This window comes from Symphalangus syndactylus, chromosome 9 (assembly GCF_028878055.3).
Source record: "Symphalangus syndactylus isolate Jambi chromosome 9, NHGRI_mSymSyn1-v2.1_pri, whole genome shotgun sequence".
NCBI classification, from domain to species: Eukaryota; Metazoa; Chordata; class Mammalia; order Primates; family Hylobatidae; genus Symphalangus; species Symphalangus syndactylus.
The window spans coordinates 69,203,381-69,222,799 of NC_072431.2; the positions used below are offsets into that span (position 1 = coordinate 69,203,381).

Sequence of the window (19,419 nt, forward strand, 5' to 3'; positions counted from 1 at the left end):
AATGTGTATTATAATAAAAATGTTTTGATTATTATAAAGGTTTTATCATGACTATAAATAAGCATATTATAATACGTGTTTTGATTATTGTAAACATGGTTGATTATAAACCTGTTTATCATTATATCTATTATATAATTATATAATATTAATTATCAATTATATATAATATATATTACATGTAATATATAATAGTTTGTTCTACAGAAAGATCGACCTTTTCCCATGTTCCAGCAAACTCCACAGCAGCAGGAGAGAAGCCTGGCACCCCCTCCACAAAATAGTCATTCGTCACACAGCCACAGGCATCTTCTCAGGGAAAATTAGACCAACTGCCTGCCGAAGACAGAAAGTAGGAACTGCATCATTTGGCCCATACGGCAATATTGGATGTGTCTGCAAGTGGCAAATTGAGTGGAATGTATCCGTGAACAACATGGTAATAATCAATAGTTAATCTGTCATTAGATCACACTGTTCCTAAGCTGCAAACGTTAATATACGGAGATTAGACACTCCTTGGCATCTGAGGAAACAAAATCATTTTGTGGATTTAGCATAGATATGCAGGCCAGAAGAACAAAATCCAAGTTCCAGGAAGAAACTAGAGAAAAAGTGAATGGAGAGAAGGGAGCAGCTCTCTCAGGCATGGCACCACCTCCCCTGCCCCCAGGGTCTTGGGAATCCTTTCAAGAAGCTAAGTTTGGCTGGGCATGGTGACTCACACCTGTAATCCCAGTGCTTTGGGAGGCCAAGGTGCGAGGATGACTTGAGGCCAGGAGTTCAAGACTAGCCTGGGCAACACAGCCAGACCCCATCTCTATGAGAAATTTAAAAAATTACTCGGACATGGTGGCACATGCCTAAAGTCCAAGCTACTGGGGCGACTGAGGTTGGGGGATCACTTGAGCCCAGAAGTTTGAGGCTGCAGTGAACTGTGATCATGCCACTGCACTCGAGCCTGGATGACAGAGCAAGACACCGCCTCTGAGAAACAAACAAACAAACAAAGCTAAGTTTATCTTCGGATCATTCAATTCAACTCAATTCAACAAATATTTCTTAGGCACCTATTACATGTCAGGCAGCATTCTAGGTGCTAGGACCAGGTCCCAGGAGACCAAGGTATAAATAGCAACAAGACATCTAAGCAGTGCTAAAGAAAATAATTGTTCAATGATACTTGTGAAAGCACAGTAAGAGAGCCTTTAATTAGCACAACTGCAATATCTACAGAGACCACGGCAATAGGATTTAGATATGGTGGAGAGAGATTGGGCTCAACTCTGAATACTGCATAGCCAAGGGGGAATTCAGAGCCAGGGAGCGGGCTAGGGGTCACAGCTATTTACCACTGTTGCAGTGACCCCAATAGAACAAGAAGACAGTGATGGTCACACATTTGCTTGACTTCTCACTCCTAATTCATCCATTTTGTAGTGCCTTAGACCAAGACAGCTCAGGTGCCTACAACAGGGTCCAAAGACTTCTAGCTGCCTGCTAGAAGTGAGCAGAAAACTTTTTGCTTGTGTAGCTCAGCCCATGAAACAAAAAATTCTCCTAAAGCCATCTGTCAATTAACTCATGGCACTGAGGTGTGGAACAAAATGACAAATGGTGGGAGTTGGAGGAACTGGTTCTAGTCTAGACAAGAACTCCTCTTCTGTTGTGTGATTTTCTTCCCATTTTAACTCATATCAACCTTGTCCTTCCTGTCATCACGTGCAAGGGCACACGTAAAAACCGAGCCATGTCTTGTTTCTAATTTGCTTGCAAATATGAGAGGCCCTGGAATCGCTATCTGTAAAAACGTAGCCAGAGAGAATGCGAGACGACTTGAGGGTAAACTGTGGAAAGGACTGAGACTGGCTCACGGAAGCCCAGCGAACCGCTCCCCTCTGCAGCTCATCAAATGCCTGCACACCAGCACTCCCATTTGTTCTCTGCCACATTATTTCTCAGTCCATTTGGCCTTCCTGATAATTGATAAAGGGCTGACTATGAAGGAAATTGTTCTCCACTGCAGGGTGCATAAATATCCCATTATCAATAGGAAGCAATTTACTTGCTTAAAATTGCCGACTCTCTCATTTTGTTTTAACACACTGTTTCTCTATTGAAGTAAGTCTACACCTTTGAAAAGGCTATCTCCAAAGCCTCACACTGCCTCCGGCTTGAAAAATAAATATGAAATCAGCTGAGGCAGAATGACCTCATCCCAGCCCTCTGATATTAAAAGGGCAGCTCAGAAAAGTGGAAAAATTGCTTTAGGAATTCTATCTACCAGAAATGTAATCCTAAGCAAGTTACAAGACAGTAGGCCAACTATTTCAGAACACACGTGCACACACACACACAAATCATTCCGTATTTCCCCTAAAGAGACAGCGACCTGGCTCAGAGTCCAGGAGGCAGCTGAGTGGCTCATGTCCGTGTGGATTTGGGGATTCTGAAGGTAAATAGTGTGGTAAAGGTAACATTGCAATCTACTGGAGAAAACAGGAAGTACTCAATACATAGACTACAATGAACAGTTAAGAACTTGGAAAAAATTAAGTTACAACTGTGCATCACACCATAGACCCAAATTCACCTTTGGAAAATTAAAAAGCAGAGGGAATTAAAACAATAATAATTACATGACACTTCGGGAGGCCAAGGCAGGAGAATCACTTTGAGGCCAGGAGTTTGAGACCAGCTTGGGTAACACAGCCAGACCCCATTTCTATAAATAATTTTAAAAATTAACTGGGCATACACCAGGCACGTAACTGCGTGCCTGTGGTCTCAGCTACTTGGGAGGCTGAGGTGGGAGGACTGCTTAAGCCCAGAAGTTTTGAAGTTGCAGTGAGGTATGACCCTACCACTGCACTCCAGCCTGGGAGACAGAGCAAGAACCTTTCTCTAAATAGTAGTAATAATATAATTAGATGACAAAAGATCTTTGTAAACAAGAATTGAAGGCAGATTGATATATCAAAAAAAAAAGAAACAAAGAAAAAAAACCATGAAGACAAAAAGACAACCTGAAGAAAAAAAAAAAAACAAATGAACTGACCTACAGCAGACAAGGAAATAGTCTTTGATATGTGAAAAGTTTTACCAGAATGTCCCACCAGAGCAATGCAAAAGACAAACAGCTTTTCCCCAAAAGGAAAAACACAGATATGCAAAAATTACATTAAAAAAATTACAACTCATTATTAAGTTTTTTCAACTCATGGTATTTTTTTACTATTAATTTTCTAGTTCAAGTGAGTATCACCATAATATACCATGGTTTTTGTTTTGCTTTGTTATTTTGTTTTGAGTCAGAGTCTCACTTTGTCACCTGGGCTGGTGTGCAATGGTGCAACCTTGGCTCACTGCAACCTCTGCCTCCCAGGTTCAAGCGATTCCTGTGCCTCAGCCTCCTAAATAGCTGGGACTACTCCCAGCTAATCTGTGTATTTTTTTGGTAGACGGGGTTTCATCATGTTGGCCAGGCTGGTCTCAAACTCTTGGCCTCAAGTGATCCGCCCGCCTCAGCCTCCCAAAATGCTGGGATTACAGCCATGAGCTGCCATGCCCAGCCCACCATCTTTTATCTATCAGATGCATATGCAGCCAGTAAATACTTGCTGATTGTCTCCTATGTGCCAGGCACTGTTCTAGGAGCAGGATATGGCAGTAAACAAAGCAAGGATCCCTGGCCTGCATGCTTGCCATCCACTTGGGGAAGACAGACGATGGGCACTTTGTAAAGTAAATAACATGGTGTATAGGAAAGTGATAAATGCTACAGAAATTTTTTTTAAAAAATAGAGGAGTAAAGTAGACAGCGGTACAGAATTATAGGGTGGGCTAAGAAACAGGTTAGTGTTTTAAAATTTTATTTCAACAGTTTTTGGGGAACAGGTGCATTTTTGTTACATGGATAAGTTCTTTAGTGGTGATTTCTGAGATCTTTGGTGCACCTGTCACCCAAGCAGTGTACACTGTACTCAATATGTAGTCTTTTACCCCTCCTGCCCCCACCTTCCTGTCCTCCCCAAGTCCCAAGTCCACTGTATCATTCTTTGTTGTTTTTGAGACGGAGTCTCACCCTGTCACCCAAGCTGGAGTGCAGTGGCACGATCTCAGCTCCTCCGCCTCCTGGGTTCAAGTGATTCTCTTCCCTCAGCCTACCAAGTAGGGATTATAGGCACGCGCCACCACGCCCAGCTAATTTTTTGTATCTTTAGTAGAGATGAGGTTTCACCATGTTGGCCAGGCTGGCCTCAAACTCCTGACCTCGTGATCCGCCCACCTCGGCCTCCTGAAGTGCTGGGATTACAAGCCTGAGCCACCGCGCCCGGCTCACTGTATCATTCTTATGCCTCTGCATCCTCATAGCTTATCTCCCACTTGTAAGTGAGAACATACGATGTTTGGTTTTCCATCCCTGAGTTGCTTCACTTAGAATAATGGTCTCCAACTCCATCAAAGTTGCCGCAAAGGCCATTATTTCATTCCATTTTATGGCTGAGTATTATTCCACGGTGTATATATACCACATTTTCTTTATCCACTCATTGGTTGATGGGCATTTAGGTTGGTTCCATAATTTTGCAATTGTGACTTCTACTGCTAAAATTTCTTCCAGTTCCTGACTCCAGCAACTGGAAGAAAGATCCACAAGGCTTGTTTGCTGCTATAAACATGTGCACGAATGTGTCTTTCTCATACAATGACTTCTTTTCCTTTGGGTAGGTACTTCTTTTCCTTTGGATAGATACCCAAAAGAAAAGTGGTGATTTCTGAGATTCTGGTGCACCCGTCAACTGAGCAATGTACACTGTACCCAGTTTGTAGTCTTTTACCCCTCACCCCTCCCACCCACCTTTCTCCTGAATCCCCAAAGTCCATTATATCATGTTTATGCCTTTGCATCCTCATAGCTTAGCTCACACTTAGAAGTGAGAACGTATGATATTTGGTTTTCCATTCCTGAGTTGCTTTACTTAGAATAATGGTCTCCAGCTCCATCCAATTTGCTGCAAAGGCCATTATTTCATTCTCTTTTACGGCTGGGAGGGTGGGAGGGGTTGAGGGATGAAAGACTGTAATACATATTGGGTACAATGTACACTGCTGGGGTGACAGGTGCACCAAAGTCTCAGAACTCACCCATAAAGAATTAAATCACCACTAAAGAATTTATCCATGTAACCCAAAACCACCTGTTCCCCAAGAACTATTGAAATAAATATATAAATAAAATTTTAAAAAATCATAACCTGTTCCTTGGGCCTCCAAGGGTAAAAACCCAAAGGAAAGGAAGTAGTGTATTTAAGTGGTACCATTCCATCCAGCAATCATTCCATCCAGTAGATTGCCGGATGGAACGGTACCATTTAAATACAGAGGTTAGGGTATTGAGGGGACATTTGAGCAAAGACTTGAGGTAAGGGTGGTAGCCATGGGCTGTCTAGAGAAGAGTGTTCCAGACAGAGGAAACAGTCAGTGATAAATCCCTAGGTAGATGTGTGCCTGATGTGTTGGAGGAACAGCAAGGATACGGAGTCACTGGGCTGGGGTGGAGTGAGTGAGGCAGGGAGAGAAAAATAGGTGAGAAGACCCAAGAGGCAATGGGTGGGAAGGCAGATTATGCACATTTTGTGTTTTTACTGTGAATGAGGTGGGAGCTCTGGCAGGTTACAGAGCAGAGGAGTCACGGGATCTGACTTGTGTATTAAAAAGATGCCTCTGGCTACTGGAATATCCTGAGAGCAGAGAGAGGCTGCTTCTGTGGTCCAGGGGACAGAGGATGACAGCAGCGGAGGAGGGAAAAGTGGTCAATGTATATACATGGGTTTTAAGGTACAGCCAGCAGTGCGTTCTGTAAACTGGGGCGTGGGATGAAAGAAAAGGAGAGACATCAGGAGGGCTCCAAGGTTTCTGACTCCAGCAACTGGAAGAAAAATCCAGAAGGCTTGTTTGATGATGTGCCTGGTATGGTGTAAGGTGATGGCAACATTTGCACCGTGCTGGTGGGAGTGTAAATTGGTACAATTGAACAGTAAGTAGCAAGAGCCTTAAAAAATACAGAACTTGTTTGATGAGAGCAAATCTTAAATGGACATTTTTGAGATAACTAGAGAAATTTAATTATGAGAAATATGCTGATTTCAGCTAGAGAGACTGATGTGTTTATAAATGAAATGATATGATATATGGGTTTTGCTTCACAATATTCCGTGAAAAAAAATGGTGGGGGCAGGAGTGATCGATGAAATACAATCGGTAAAATGTTGAAAATTGTTGAAACTCAGTCTTTGGGTATGTTTGACAATATTGATAATAAAAATATTTCTTAAGTATGCATGCCCTGGACCCAGCAAATCCATTGTAGGAATTTATCCTAAAAAATAAGAGATACATATTAAAAGATATTTATTACAGCCTCATTTGTAATACTGAAAATAGGAAACCACAAGCAATAGGCGATTAGCTAAATAAATAATATGAAGACATTTAGCTGAAAAATAGTAGAAAGATTAGAGATTGGTCTGTATGCATGCAGAAATTAAGTATATAACAAGAGTGACACTTCAAATAATGGGGAAAGATGAATCCAAAAAATAATGGGAGGACAACTAAGTAGACACCTGGAAAAAAATAAGAATGAAACTGCACTCCACAGTTTATATCAAAATGCATCCCAAAATAATCAAAGATTAAGTATATTAAAACAAACTCATAATTGTTATTACAAAAACATGAGAATTTTAAAATAATTTTAAGAGTGATAAGGGAGGAAACACAAACCAAAAGCCATAAAATAAAAGACCAGTAAGTTCTATATAAATCTTAAAACAGGCCAGGCACAGTGGCTCACGCCTGTAATCCCAGCGCTTTGGAAGGCTGAGGTGGGCGGATCACCTGAGGTCAGGAGTTTGAGACCAGCCTGTCCAACATGGTGAAGCCCCATCTCTACTAAAAATACAAAAGGTTAGCCGGGTGTGGTAGCGGGCATCTATAATCCCAGCTACTCAGGAGGCTGAGGCAGGAGAATCACTTGAACCCAGGAGGCAGAGGTTGCAGTGAGCCGAGATCAGGCCACTGGGCTTCAGCCTGGGGAACAAGAGCGAAACTGTCTCAAAAAAGAAAAAAAAAAAGCTTAAAACGTTTATCAGGGCAAAAATCAAGATAAGCTAAGTGAAAAATCAGAAACAAAGTAAAAATATTTGCACTTTATGTTACAAAAGAGGAGCTAATTTCCCTCACATTAAAAAATTTATATATACAGGATCAATAAGAAAAAAGGCCAACAAGCCAAAATAAAAATGGTCAAAGAACAAGAGCAGACAGTTTCCAAGGCCAGGATTACATATGGCTTTTAAACATATAACACCAAGTTCAGCCCAACTCATAATCAGAGAAATGCAAATTAAAAGTACATTTGTATACTTATATTTCACCTGGAAGGCAGATAAAGATCAAATGGTTTGATAATACACAGTGTGGATAAGACTGTGTGAAAACAGGCCCTCTCAAACATTAGTGATGGGAGTGTGTGTTACTATAAACTCTTTGATGTGCAATTTGGCAGTTTATACTGGTTATAAACGCATACTTTAACTCAATGATTCCACCTCTGGAAATGTATTATTCAGGCATACACACACATAGAATAATATATGAACCAGGCTAGTGGCTGTAATATTGTGTGGTGTGTGTGTATGTTATAGATAGATAGATAAATTTTAAAGATCATATTTAATGATACTAAGGAATTATTGTTACACCTGTTAGGAGTGATATTGGTTTTGTGGGGTTTCTTAAGTCCTCATATTTTTGGAGATATATGCTAAAATAATTACAGACGAAATGATATAATGTCTGGGATTTGCTTTTAAATAATATAGGAAGAAGGAGGTTTGGTAGATGGGAGTGTAAATAAAAATGCTTGGTTCAAGTTAAAGCTTAGTGATGGCCCCCTTAGCATTCATGACACTCAAATTTTCCATAATAAAACCTCAAATATTAAAAAGCTCAGAATCAACTCAAATAGCCATTAACAGAAAAGTTAAATAAACTATGATACACCCAAACAATGGAAGAGTATTGCTATGGTTTGGATATGGCTCATGTTTTGTCTCCTCCAAACCTCATGTTGAAATTTTATCCCCAGTGTGTCAATATTGGAAGGTGGGGCCTGGTGGAAGGGGTCTGGGTCATGAGGGCAGATCCCTCATGAATAGATTAATGCCCTCCCTCAGGGGTGAGTGAGTTCTTGCTTTATTAGTTCTCTCAACAGCTGGTTGTTAAAAAGAACCTGGCACCAACACTCCCCCACCCCCCACCCCCCACCAGGTTTCCTCTCTCACCATGTGATCTCTTTGCACACGTCCACTCCCCTTCTGCTTCTTGCCCTGATTTGACACAGCCTGAGGCTCTCAGCGGAGGTAGATGCCCAATTTTGAACTTTACAGCCACCAGAATCATGAGCCATATAAACCTGTTTTCTTTATAAGCTACCCAGTCTCAGGTATTTTGCTACAGCAACACAAAATGGACTAAGGCAAGTACACAGCTGTTAAAAAACTAAGCGTATTTTATATCCTGATGTGGAATGACCTGCAAGATGTATTGTTAAATGAAGAAGCCAGTTGCAAACAGTGTGCATCAAATGTTTACCATTTACTTATGAAAAAAAAGAAAGACTAGACCAACGTGCTTGTAAGATGTGTCAGTGGTATAGCGGAGAGCATAGCTGCCTTCCAATGTGCTTGTAAATATTAGGTTGGTGCAAAAGTAATGGTGGTTTTTGCCATTAAAAGTATTGGCAAAACCGCAATTGCTTTTGCACCAACCTAACGTGTAGAGTACGTCTGGATAATACATAAGAAACAGATATTCCTGATTGCCTCTGCAGAGGGAAACCAGGTGATGGTGATAAGATGGAGGAGGTATAGGTGTTATGAGGGACACTTTCAGTATATGCTTTTCTACCTGTTGAAATTTGTACCATTAATGCATTATCTATCCAAACAAGTAAAATTTGTGATTGTAAAAATACACACTTAATCATTAACAGTGGTTATTGCTGAAGGATGGGATTGTGGGTGATTCTTATTATTTTCCCAATATTCTACAAAGCACATATTTTTCTTAGGCAATTTGAATAAACAGAAGGTTATTTTTGAAGAGGCAAAAATCAGGAAATGCCTTAATCAAAGAGCTTGTCTCAATCATCAAACAGAAGGTAATCCACTAATTCCCAGTTACAGGACATTGCCACAGCCCTCTTCCTTTGAGAATCATACCTCTTGGTGTACTAAGTACCCATGGGTCATCAGAGACGGCGTAGGTAAGGACATGATGCTGAGTGAGATCTGTTTCTGCCCTTAAAACACTCGTGAAGGGGCAGAGTGGAGAGAGGCAGAAAAGCCAGCAGGCCATTACAGCATGAGGAGATAAGTACTATAATATCCGTAACTGAAGAAATCTGAAGAGGGAGGTGGGAGAGGGTCATGGGAGGAAACTGATTTTTCAGCAGGGATGTACAAGATCCTTAAAGATGAATGGTAATTGGATTCAAGATGCTATGGTGATGATTATGTTTAGTGTCAATGATAAAATGGCTGACTCCATTTGTTAATTGACCTCCCCTGATGATTCAGCACTGAAACGCTGCCTAATAATTTGCATGGTCCTGCAGTGGGGAGCTGAGCTAAATTTACTTATTGCTGCTCCTCATGCTTTTAAACTTTTACCAGGTATCAGAACAAAAATCTTGCTCCATTCCCAGATTTCGGTTACTATTCTAAGTGAATTCAACTGCTTCTCTAACAACTTTACCTCCACTCCATTCAAGAAACCCAACACATGGGCACATTCTGGATCTTGCCCTGACTTAACATTGTTCACACTCTAAAATTTTTAACTCTAAAATTTCACTCTCATCCCATGACCTCATATTTGCCCAACTCTGCCACTCCCACCATCTACTCATCAACAATCCAAGACTTTGACTCTTCAGCATTTCTCTGGATTGTCAGCCTTCATTGTCCCTTCCCACTCAACCCAACTAGAGAAGTTAACTGGAACCACTCTCTTTCCAAAACCCTAACTCCATTACCTCCTAGGTCTCTGTTCTGTGCCTCTAAGGAGCCTTTCCACTCCTGTGGCCAGACACAATTGTTTCCCCATCCCACATGATTGTCATTCAAGATCTGCATTATCCTCTTCAAACCCTCAATCCCATTTCCCAAATCCATCCCCAAACTCTGAAGTCCTCCAGTCACTCAAGGTACATGCAATATATATTTATTGATATACACAAATAACTCAATCTACACAAATACATATTGATCAATATAGCTCTATAGATGCCCCCTCAACTTATGATAAGGTTATGTCTCAGTAAGCCCATTATAAGTTGAAAACATCACAAGTCCAAAATGCATTTAATACACTTAACCTACTGAACATCATCACTTAGTCTAGCCTCTCTTAAACATGCTTAGAACACTTCCATCAGCCTACCGTTGGGCAAAACCATCTAACATAAGGCCAATTTTATAATAAAGTGCTGAATATCTCATGTAATTTCTGCAATTCTGTACTGAAAGTGAAAAACAGAATAGTTGTATGGGTACTCAAAGTATGGTTTCTACTGTGTGTGTGTCACTCTCACACCATCATGAAGTCAAAAATTCGTAAGTCAAGCCATCGGGGACCATTTGAAGTTAGTTTGTTTTCATTACTACAGAACATTCCATCTTCAGTTAATTGATATACAGGTTGCTGAAAAAAATTATATGAAGGATGCCACCACAATAAATATATGTTTGCATCTTGCACAGGCAGTGTTTCTCTCCAGCAGCTGCACAGCCAGTCTACCAGGTGAGGGCCCAGAAAAAATTATATCAACATATGCTGAATTTACACTTGTGTGCTATTGGAGTGTGTTAACTCCATTTCTGGCAATATTGTATGTCCCCAGCTAATAAAATGAGGGCATTAGCATGCGAGAGGGCTCTCTCCAAGACAATGTAGCCCCTCAGAAAAGTTAAAGTAGGGGTCCGCAACCCCCAGGCTACAGACCAATTTCAGTCTGTAGCTTGTTAGGAACTGGGCTGCAGAGCAGGAGGTGAGCAGTGGGCGATTGAGCATTACTGCCTGAGCTCCATCTCCTATCAGATCAGCAGCAGCATTAGATTCTCATAGGAGCAGGTACCCTATTGCAAACTGCACAAGCTAGGGATCTAGGTTGGGCACTCTTTATGAGAATCTAATGCCTGATGATCTGAGGTGGAACAGTTTCATCTTGAAACCATCCACCCCCAACTATCCATGGAAAAAATGGTCTTCCATGACACCGGACCCTGGTGCCAAAAAGGGTGGGGACCACTGAGTTCAAGCATTAAGTTCATTTGATGGACACTATACAATGACTAAAAATAATGCTTCGACTCCTAATGACATGAGAAATGTGCATAATTTATTGTCAAGTGGAAATACAGAGTCATGTGACCATCACTTTGAATAATGAGATTATGCCAAAAGGATTTAAGAACCAGCTTGAAGAGGCTACTACTATATTAAAATAAACAATAACAGCAGTAGCTTATAATCTGTTGAATAAAATAGGAATTGAAGAGTCCAGACTGATATGAATGAATGAATGAATGAATGAGGTTAAGACAAGGCTCTTACTTACAGAATAATGCCAAAAAATGTTGCAAAGATGGTGGACTTAGAAAAACCATTGTATGATTATCATATGGTTACATATGGTAACCACCTTAGTAATAACTGATTCAGGCAAAAATCACTAATGGACACTAAACCTAGTGGGTAAAAGTTTGACGATTATGGATATTCACATAGTTTCAAAGTATTTTCCCACTGAATACTAATTACAAAGGGGGAAAGAGCCACTTTAGAGTGGAAAAGCCTGGCAGACTCCACCTGAATTCAATGATCAAAGTCAACATGACCAGTAATGGGTCAAATCACCCCTAATATTACCTGATTGGGTGCCAGAACAAGGACACATCATTATCACTTCTGTGATATTTCTGCAAAAGCTGCATAACTTAATGTAACTATGAAGGAACATCAGACAAATCCAAAATGAGGAATATGTTACAAAATAACTGGCCTATAACCTTAAAAAATATCCAAGTGGTGAAAGTGAAAAGCTAAATGCTACGGTTTGAGTATGTTCTCTTCAAAATTCTTCAAAATTCATGCTGAAACTTAATCCCCGTTGTGGTGGTATTAAAAAGCATTAAAAGGCCTTTGGGGAAGTGGTTAAGTGATGAGGGCTCTGCCCTCATTAATGGATTAGTGCCTTCTGAGACGGCTGGAGGGACCTAGCTTAGGCCCTTTTTGCTCTTCTGTTCTTCTGCCATATGAGGACATGGCATTCCTTCCCTCCAGAGAATGCAGCAACAGGGCGCCATCTTAGAAGCAGAGAACAGCCCTTGCCAGACACCATTCCTGCTGGCACCTTGATCTTAGACTTCTCAGCTTCCAGAATTGTGGGAAATAAATTTCTGTTCTTTATAAATTACCCAGTAATCCAAGGTATTTTGTTATAGCAGCTCCAAAGGATTGAGACACTAAACAAAACACAAAACCTAAGGAACCTTTTCAGATTGGAGAAAACAGAAGAGACACCACAGATGGATGCTAAATTCAGACATACCTCAAAGATATTGCAGGTTTGGTTCTGGACTACCACCATAAGGCAAGTCACACCAATTTCTTGGTTTCCCAGTGCATATAAAAGTTAAGTTTACATTATACTTTTGTCTATTAAGTGTGCAGTAGCATTATATCTTTAAAAATGTACTTACTTTTATTTAAACATTTTATTGCTAAAATATATGAACAATCATCTGAGCATTCAGCAGTTCATAATCTTTCACTGGTAGAAGGTCTTGTCTAAATGCTGATGGCTGCTGACTGATCAAGGTGGTGGTTGCTGAAGGTTGAGGTGCCTGTGGCAATTTCTTAAAATAAGACAACAATGAATTTGGCTGCATAGATGGACTCATTTCATAAAAAATTAATCTGTAGCATGCAATGCTGTTTGACAGCATTCTACCCACAGTAGAACTTATTTCAGAATTGGAGTCAATCCTTTTAAGCCTTGCCGCTGTTTTATTATGTAAAGAATATGCTGACGGAAGATTCTACAATGTTCACAATGCCATTTCAACAATGTTTACAAAGCATCTTTACCAGGAGTAGATTCTATTTCAAGAAACTACTTTCTTAGCTCATCCATAAGAAGCAACTCTGCATCCATTCAAGTTTGATCATGAGATTGCAGAAATTCAGTTCCATCTTTAGGATCCACTTTTAACTCTCCTTCTCTTGCTATTTCCACCACATCTGCAGTGACTTCCTCCACTGAAGTCTTGAACCCCTCAACATCATCCATAAGGGCTGGAACCTACTTCTTCCAAACTCCTGTTAAATGTTGATATTTTAGCTTCCTCCCATGAATCATAAATGTTCTTAATGGTATTGAGAACAGTGAGTCCTTTCCAGAAGGCTTTAAATTTACTTTGCCCAGATCTATCAGAGGAATCACTATGTATGGCAGCTATAGCCTTACGAAATGCGTTTCTTAAATAATAAGACTTGAAAGTTTAAATTTTAACTCCTTGATGTATGGGCTGCAGAACAGATGTTGTGTTAGAAGGCATGAAAACAACATTCATCTCCTTGTACATCTCCATCAGAGCTCTTGCGTGACCAGGTGCATTGTCAATGAGCAGGAATATTTTGAAAGGAGTCTTTTCTTCTGAGCAGTATTTCTCAACAGTGAGCTTAAAATATTCAATAAACCATGCTATAAACAGATGTGCTGTCATTCAGGCTTTGTTGTTTCATGTCTAGAGCATAGGCAGAATAGATTTACTATCATTCTGAAGGTCCTTAAGATTTGGGGGATGGTAAATGAACACTGGCTTCAGTTTACAGTCACCAGCTGGATTGGCCCCTCACAAGAGTCAGCCTATCCTTTGCAGTTTTGAAGCCAGGCATTGACTTCTCTTCCCCAGCTATGAAAGTCCTAGATGGCATCTTATTCCAATAGAAGGTTGTTTTAAGCTGGGTGCAATGGCTCATGCCTGTAATCCCAGCACTTTGGGAGGCCGAGGTGGGTGGATCACCTGATGTCAGGAGTTCAAGACCAGCCTGGTCAACATGGTAAAACCCCATCTCTACTAAAACTACAAAAATAAGCTGGGCGTGGTGGTAGATGCCCGTAATCCCAGCTACTCAGGAGGCTGAGGCAGGAAGAATTGCTTGAATCCAGGAGGGCAGAGGTTGCAGTGAGCCAAGATTGCACCACTGCACTCCAGCCTGAGCAACAGAGCAAGACTCTGTCTCTTAAAAAACAAAAACAAAAACAAAACAAAAAACAAACAAACAAAAAAGACTGGCTTTTCTGCATTGAAAAATCTGTTGTTGAGTGTAGCCACCTTCATCAATTTTCTTAACTGCATCTTCTTGATAACTTGCTGCAGCTTCTACATGAGGACTTGTTGCTTCACCTTGTACTTTTATATTATGGAGATGACTTCTTAAACCTCATGAACCAACCTTTGCTAGTGTCAAACGTTTTTTCTGCAGCTTCCTTTCCCCTCTCAGCCTTCATAGAATTGAAAAGAGTTGGGGCCTTGCTCACTCTGGATTAGGTTTTGGCTTAAGGGAATGTTGTGGCTGGTTTAATCTTCTGTCCAGACCTCTAAAACTTTCTCCATATGAGCAATAAGGCTGCTTTGCTTTCTTATCATTTGTGTATCCACTAGAGTGGCACTTTTGATTTCCTTCAAGTACTTTTCCTTTGCATTTGCAGCTTGGCTAACTCTCTGGCTCAGGAGGCTAGCTTGCAGCTTATCTCAGCTCTTGTCATGCCTTCCTCACTATGCTTAATCATTTCCAGTTTTTGATTTAAAGTGAGAGACATGAGACTCTTTCTTTCACTTGAACACTTAGAGGCCATTGTAGCATTGCTAATTGGCCTAATTTTGATGTTATTGTATCTCAGGGAATAGGGATCCCCAAGGAGAGGGAGACAAATAGGGAAGGGCTGGTCGGTGGAGCAGTCAGAACACACACAACATTTATTAAGTTCACCATTTTATATAGATGTAGTTTGTGGCCTCAAAATAATCACAATAGTAACATCAAAGATCACTGATCACAATGTAAGAATTAAAGAAAGAGGAAAGAAACATGAAATGTGGCTCAACAGTTAAGGACAGGTTTATTTTAGAGAAAACAAACCTGAGAGGGGCTTCTGGCCAAGTTAGGTCAGAGAGCCCTTCTCTCTTACAGACTAAGGATATTTAAGGGTTTTGGAAAGGGGGTTGTCATAGGTTTGGAATGTTTCTATGTGAAGGAAAGTTTATTGCAGGGTTGGAATGTCTCTGGTCGGAGGGGAGGCTATCTCGGGGTTGGTATGTTTCTGGTCAGAGAGGGGTTTATCTTAGGGTTGGGGATGTTTCTAGTTATGCTGACATTAGCCATTAGGCTGATGTTTTGGTGCTGGATTTAGGTGGTTTTTAAAGAGAACTTACAACGGTGGTGTTTTGTTCAAGATGGCGATGCTCCTGCTCTGTCACACAGATCACCCTAACAGATATAATAATGAAAGCAAATAATGAAAAAGATTGAAATACTTGTGGGAATCACCAAAATGTGACCCAGAGGCACGAAGTGAGCACATGCTCTTGGAAAAATGATACTGACAGACTTGCCCAACCACGGGGTTACCACAAACCTTTAATTTGTAAAAAACAAACAAAACAAAGCAAAACAAAACAAAACAAAACAAACACAGTATCTGCAAGGTGCAATAAAGTCAAGTATAAAATGTGGTATGCAAGTATGATCCTGGATTAAATGATTTAGCTGTAAAAGAAATTATTTGGATAACTGGGGAAATTTGAACAGTCTGTGGATTAGGTGGTGGTATATGATGTTAAGTTTTCTTATTCTGATGTTTATAGTATGCTTATGCTATAGCATCTTTGTGAAAAATATACTCTAGCATATTCAACAGTGGAGGACATCATGCCTGCTGCTTACTGTAAAAAAGTTTAGAAAAAAACAAATTTTAGTATAAATGATATAAATATAGCATATCTATTTGAGAGAGAGAGAATGATACGGAAATGTGCTCAAATGTCTACAATCAGGAAATCTGGGTGAAAGATATATAGGATTTCTTTGTACTGTTCATGCAACTTTCTGCTATTTTTGAAATTATTTAAAGTAAAATAGTAAAACAAAAATAGACTATGGGATGGCAACTTAATTATATCCGTGTGGTGAAATATTACACACACTCAAAAACCACATTTAGTAAGTGACATGAGCAAATACATTTTCTTAAGAAATCAGTATATAAAACTATATGTGTAATATGGCTTAACCTGTGAAAACATGTGCCTAAGGGAAAAAGACATAAAGGAAATATATGACATGTAAAGATGGAATTATCATCAAATGATGCTAATTCTAGATGATCATGGGAAGTTCTTGTATTTTTATTTTGGATTTTTTTTTTTTTTAAATAAACGTCTCCAGGTGTCTGGCTCTTTTAAGAAGAATAAAATGTTATTCTACAAAATGAAACCAACAATGAGTAAACTGAAGGCTTGAATACAAGTGTTCTCTCCTTGCTGGGGAGTATTTTCCTGACGCCATCTGAAGCCTCAGAGTGGAAATCTTATTTCACAAAATTCAAAGCTTCTGTTCTTACACCTGATTCCTCAGGAAACTCTTTTCTCCTACTTGTATTAACCAATTCAGCTGTGAGGAGCAAAGGAGACGGGGACTCTGCCCTTAGCTGGGCTCTGAAGGTGCATATTTTAGCACCAGCTGAGAACTGAGTTAGCTAATCTTCAAAGAGGCTGCCTGCTATCCCATTCAACAACATAAAAAGCAATTTGTTTAGGGGGAGAAAAACCATTTCAACATGAAAATTGGTTTCACGACAATATCCCTGATAAAACGGCACATGAAAGAACCATTGGCTGGCCTCTCTCCCCTGGGTCCCCCCACAACCCCCCACACCCTTACCCTTTCTTTTGCAACTGTCACCATAATGGAAAAGGAAGTTATCTCAATGGAAAAACATGCTGGAACACATTTTACCTCTGGAGTAATGGACCAGGACTGCCCACGCATTCAATGAAAAACAAAATATTTGGTCATTCTGCTCCTTCTACCCAAACGCATTCTAAAGCTTGCAATGCCATCATCCAGCGTTCAACCTCAAAAATTCATGCTTGACTGCTTCCCTTCTTGTTGATGGTACCTCCAGCATCCAGAGTGGTGTGTCAAAGACATCACATCTAATCACGCTTCACTTCAGCTTCAAATTTCTCACTGGTTCCCATTCACTCATTCATTCAACAAGCAGGTTGCTATTCCACACCAGGCCAGAGCCCATGGACATCAGGTAAGGTCAGATCCATCCCCTCTTTGATGTCCCAGGCGCTTCCAGAACTGGGCCATGTACACCTTCTAAGCACCTCAGCCCCATGCCTACCATCTTCTAAGCACCTCAGCCACGCCCACCCTCTTCTACCCACCTCAGCCACGCTCACCCTCTTCTGCCCACCTCCACCGTGCCCACCCTGGGTCTTCTACTCACCTCAGCCACGCCCACCCTCTTCTACCCACCTCAGCCACACCCACCCTCTTCTACCCACCTCAGCCACACCCACCCTCTTCTACCCACCTCAGCCACACCCACCCTCTTCTACCCACCTCAGGCATGCCCATCCTCTTCTAAGCACCTTGGCCATGCCCACCCCCTCAGCCATGCCCACCCTCCTCTAAGTACCTCAGCCATGCCCACCCTCCTCTACTCACATCAGCCACGCCCCTTTCTAAGCACTTCAGTCAAGTCCACCCTCTTCTAAGCCTCTCATCCATGCCCACCTTCTTCGAAGCACCTCGGCCACGTCCACCCTCTTCTAAGCTCCTCAGCCATGCCCATCCTCTTCTAAGCTCCTTGGTCACCTCCACCCTCTAGGCACCTCAGTGCTCTGCCCCTCCTTAACCCACCCTAGAGAGCTGATGGCTGTATTTGGAGCAGGCCTTCACTTTCAGGACTATATACTATGTTGCTACTTCTCTTATCTCTCTTTGCAAATGATAAATACCTATTTATTCTTTCAGATTTACTGAGTCAGGTCTCCTACTAAGCCCTCTTAGGAAGAGGGAGAAGAGGCCCCTCTCCTCTGTTATCTCGTTGGAATATTTCACCACTGTTGGGGGAGGTCAGGAAAGCATGCTCAGAAGTGTCCTGTAATCTCAGCAATTTGGGAGATTGAGATGGGAGGATTGCTTCAGGCCAGGAGTTTGAAACCAGCCTGGGCAACAAAGTAACACCCTGTCTCTGCAATAAATTTAAAAATTAGCTGGGAGTGGTGCTGAACACTTGTAGTCCCAGCTACTAGGGAGACTGAGGCAGGAGCATCACTTGAGCCCAGGAGTTCAAGGCTGCAGTGAGTCATGATTGCACCACCTCAGTCCAGCCTGGGTGACAGAGTGAGACCTTGTCTCAAAATAAGAGAGAGAGAGAGAGAGAGAAGAGAGGAAGAGAGAAAGGGAGAAAGGGAGAAGGAAGGAAGGGAGGAAGGGAGGGAGGGAGGGAGGGAGGGAGGAAGGAAGGAAGGAAGGAAGGAAGGAAGGAAGGAAGGAAGGAAGGAAGGGTGGGAGGATCAAAGAAGGGAAGGAAGGAAGCAAGCAGCTGGAACCAGAGTCCCACCTCCTTCTGCTGCTCCTGTGGACCTGCCCAGACAATTTTAGCACACGCAGCTCTACAGCGAGACCCACTCAGAGGAAATCTTGCTGAAAGTATTTCCCTCTCCCTCCTATCAAAGGAAGACAAGGGCAGAAGCCCCCTCGGGAATTACACCCCAACCTTGGCAGGCAGGGTGTGGCCAGTCTGGGCCTATCTGGCCTATGTCTGTTGAATGGCAGAATAAATGAATGAACAGAGGCAACCCTGGTTGGCTCTTGAGTGGTGTGAGCTGGTCCTGTACCCAGATACTGGGGTGGCCTCGGCAGGGCCCTGGAACCAAATGGGTGTTCAAGACAACCTCCTATCGGAGCTCATCAACTTCCAGGACAGGAGAGAACATGTCACTGCCTCTCTCATGCACAGTCCTGGGGGAAAGCTGGCAAGTACATCAGGGCTGTGCCTGCCTGCCCAGCCCAGGGCGCTGGGGCTTTGCTCTGCAGTCCTGTGGCAGCTGGTCCCCCACCTGGGAGGAGGAAGACAGCCCCATTCTGAATGTCTCTAAAAGAGAAGGTAGAAGATACTAGCCTCCCAGTGTGGACCATGGCAGACTCAGGCTATAGCAACTCCACGGGCTGAGCATGAACTGGTGCTGCGTCGCCCCTCAA

General features: G+C 41.7%; 1 protein-coding gene and 1 pseudogene across 19 annotated transcripts in view; both read right to left on the minus strand.

The window, feature by feature from the left end:
* The window catches only part of CALN1 (calneuron 1), a 676,810-nt gene that overhangs the window by 347,422 nt on the left and 309,969 nt on the right, over positions 1 to 19,419 (minus strand). For 3 of the 19 annotated variants that reach the window (XM_055292961.1, XM_055292963.2, XM_055292960.2), the window contains exon 2: positions 218 to 336. The exons of 15 other annotated variants lie outside the window; for them this stretch is intronic. In XM_055292961.1, the coding sequence (XP_055148936.1) occupies positions 218 to 227 (10 nt within the window). In that variant the 5' untranslated portion in view covers positions 228 to 336. The remainder of the gene's footprint in view (positions 1 to 217; positions 337 to 19,419) is intronic. One more of the 19 variants, XM_063646437.1, reaches the window with a different exon arrangement.
* LOC129490485 (tigger transposable element-derived protein 1-like) lies at positions 12,713 to 15,555 on the minus strand (annotated as a pseudogene).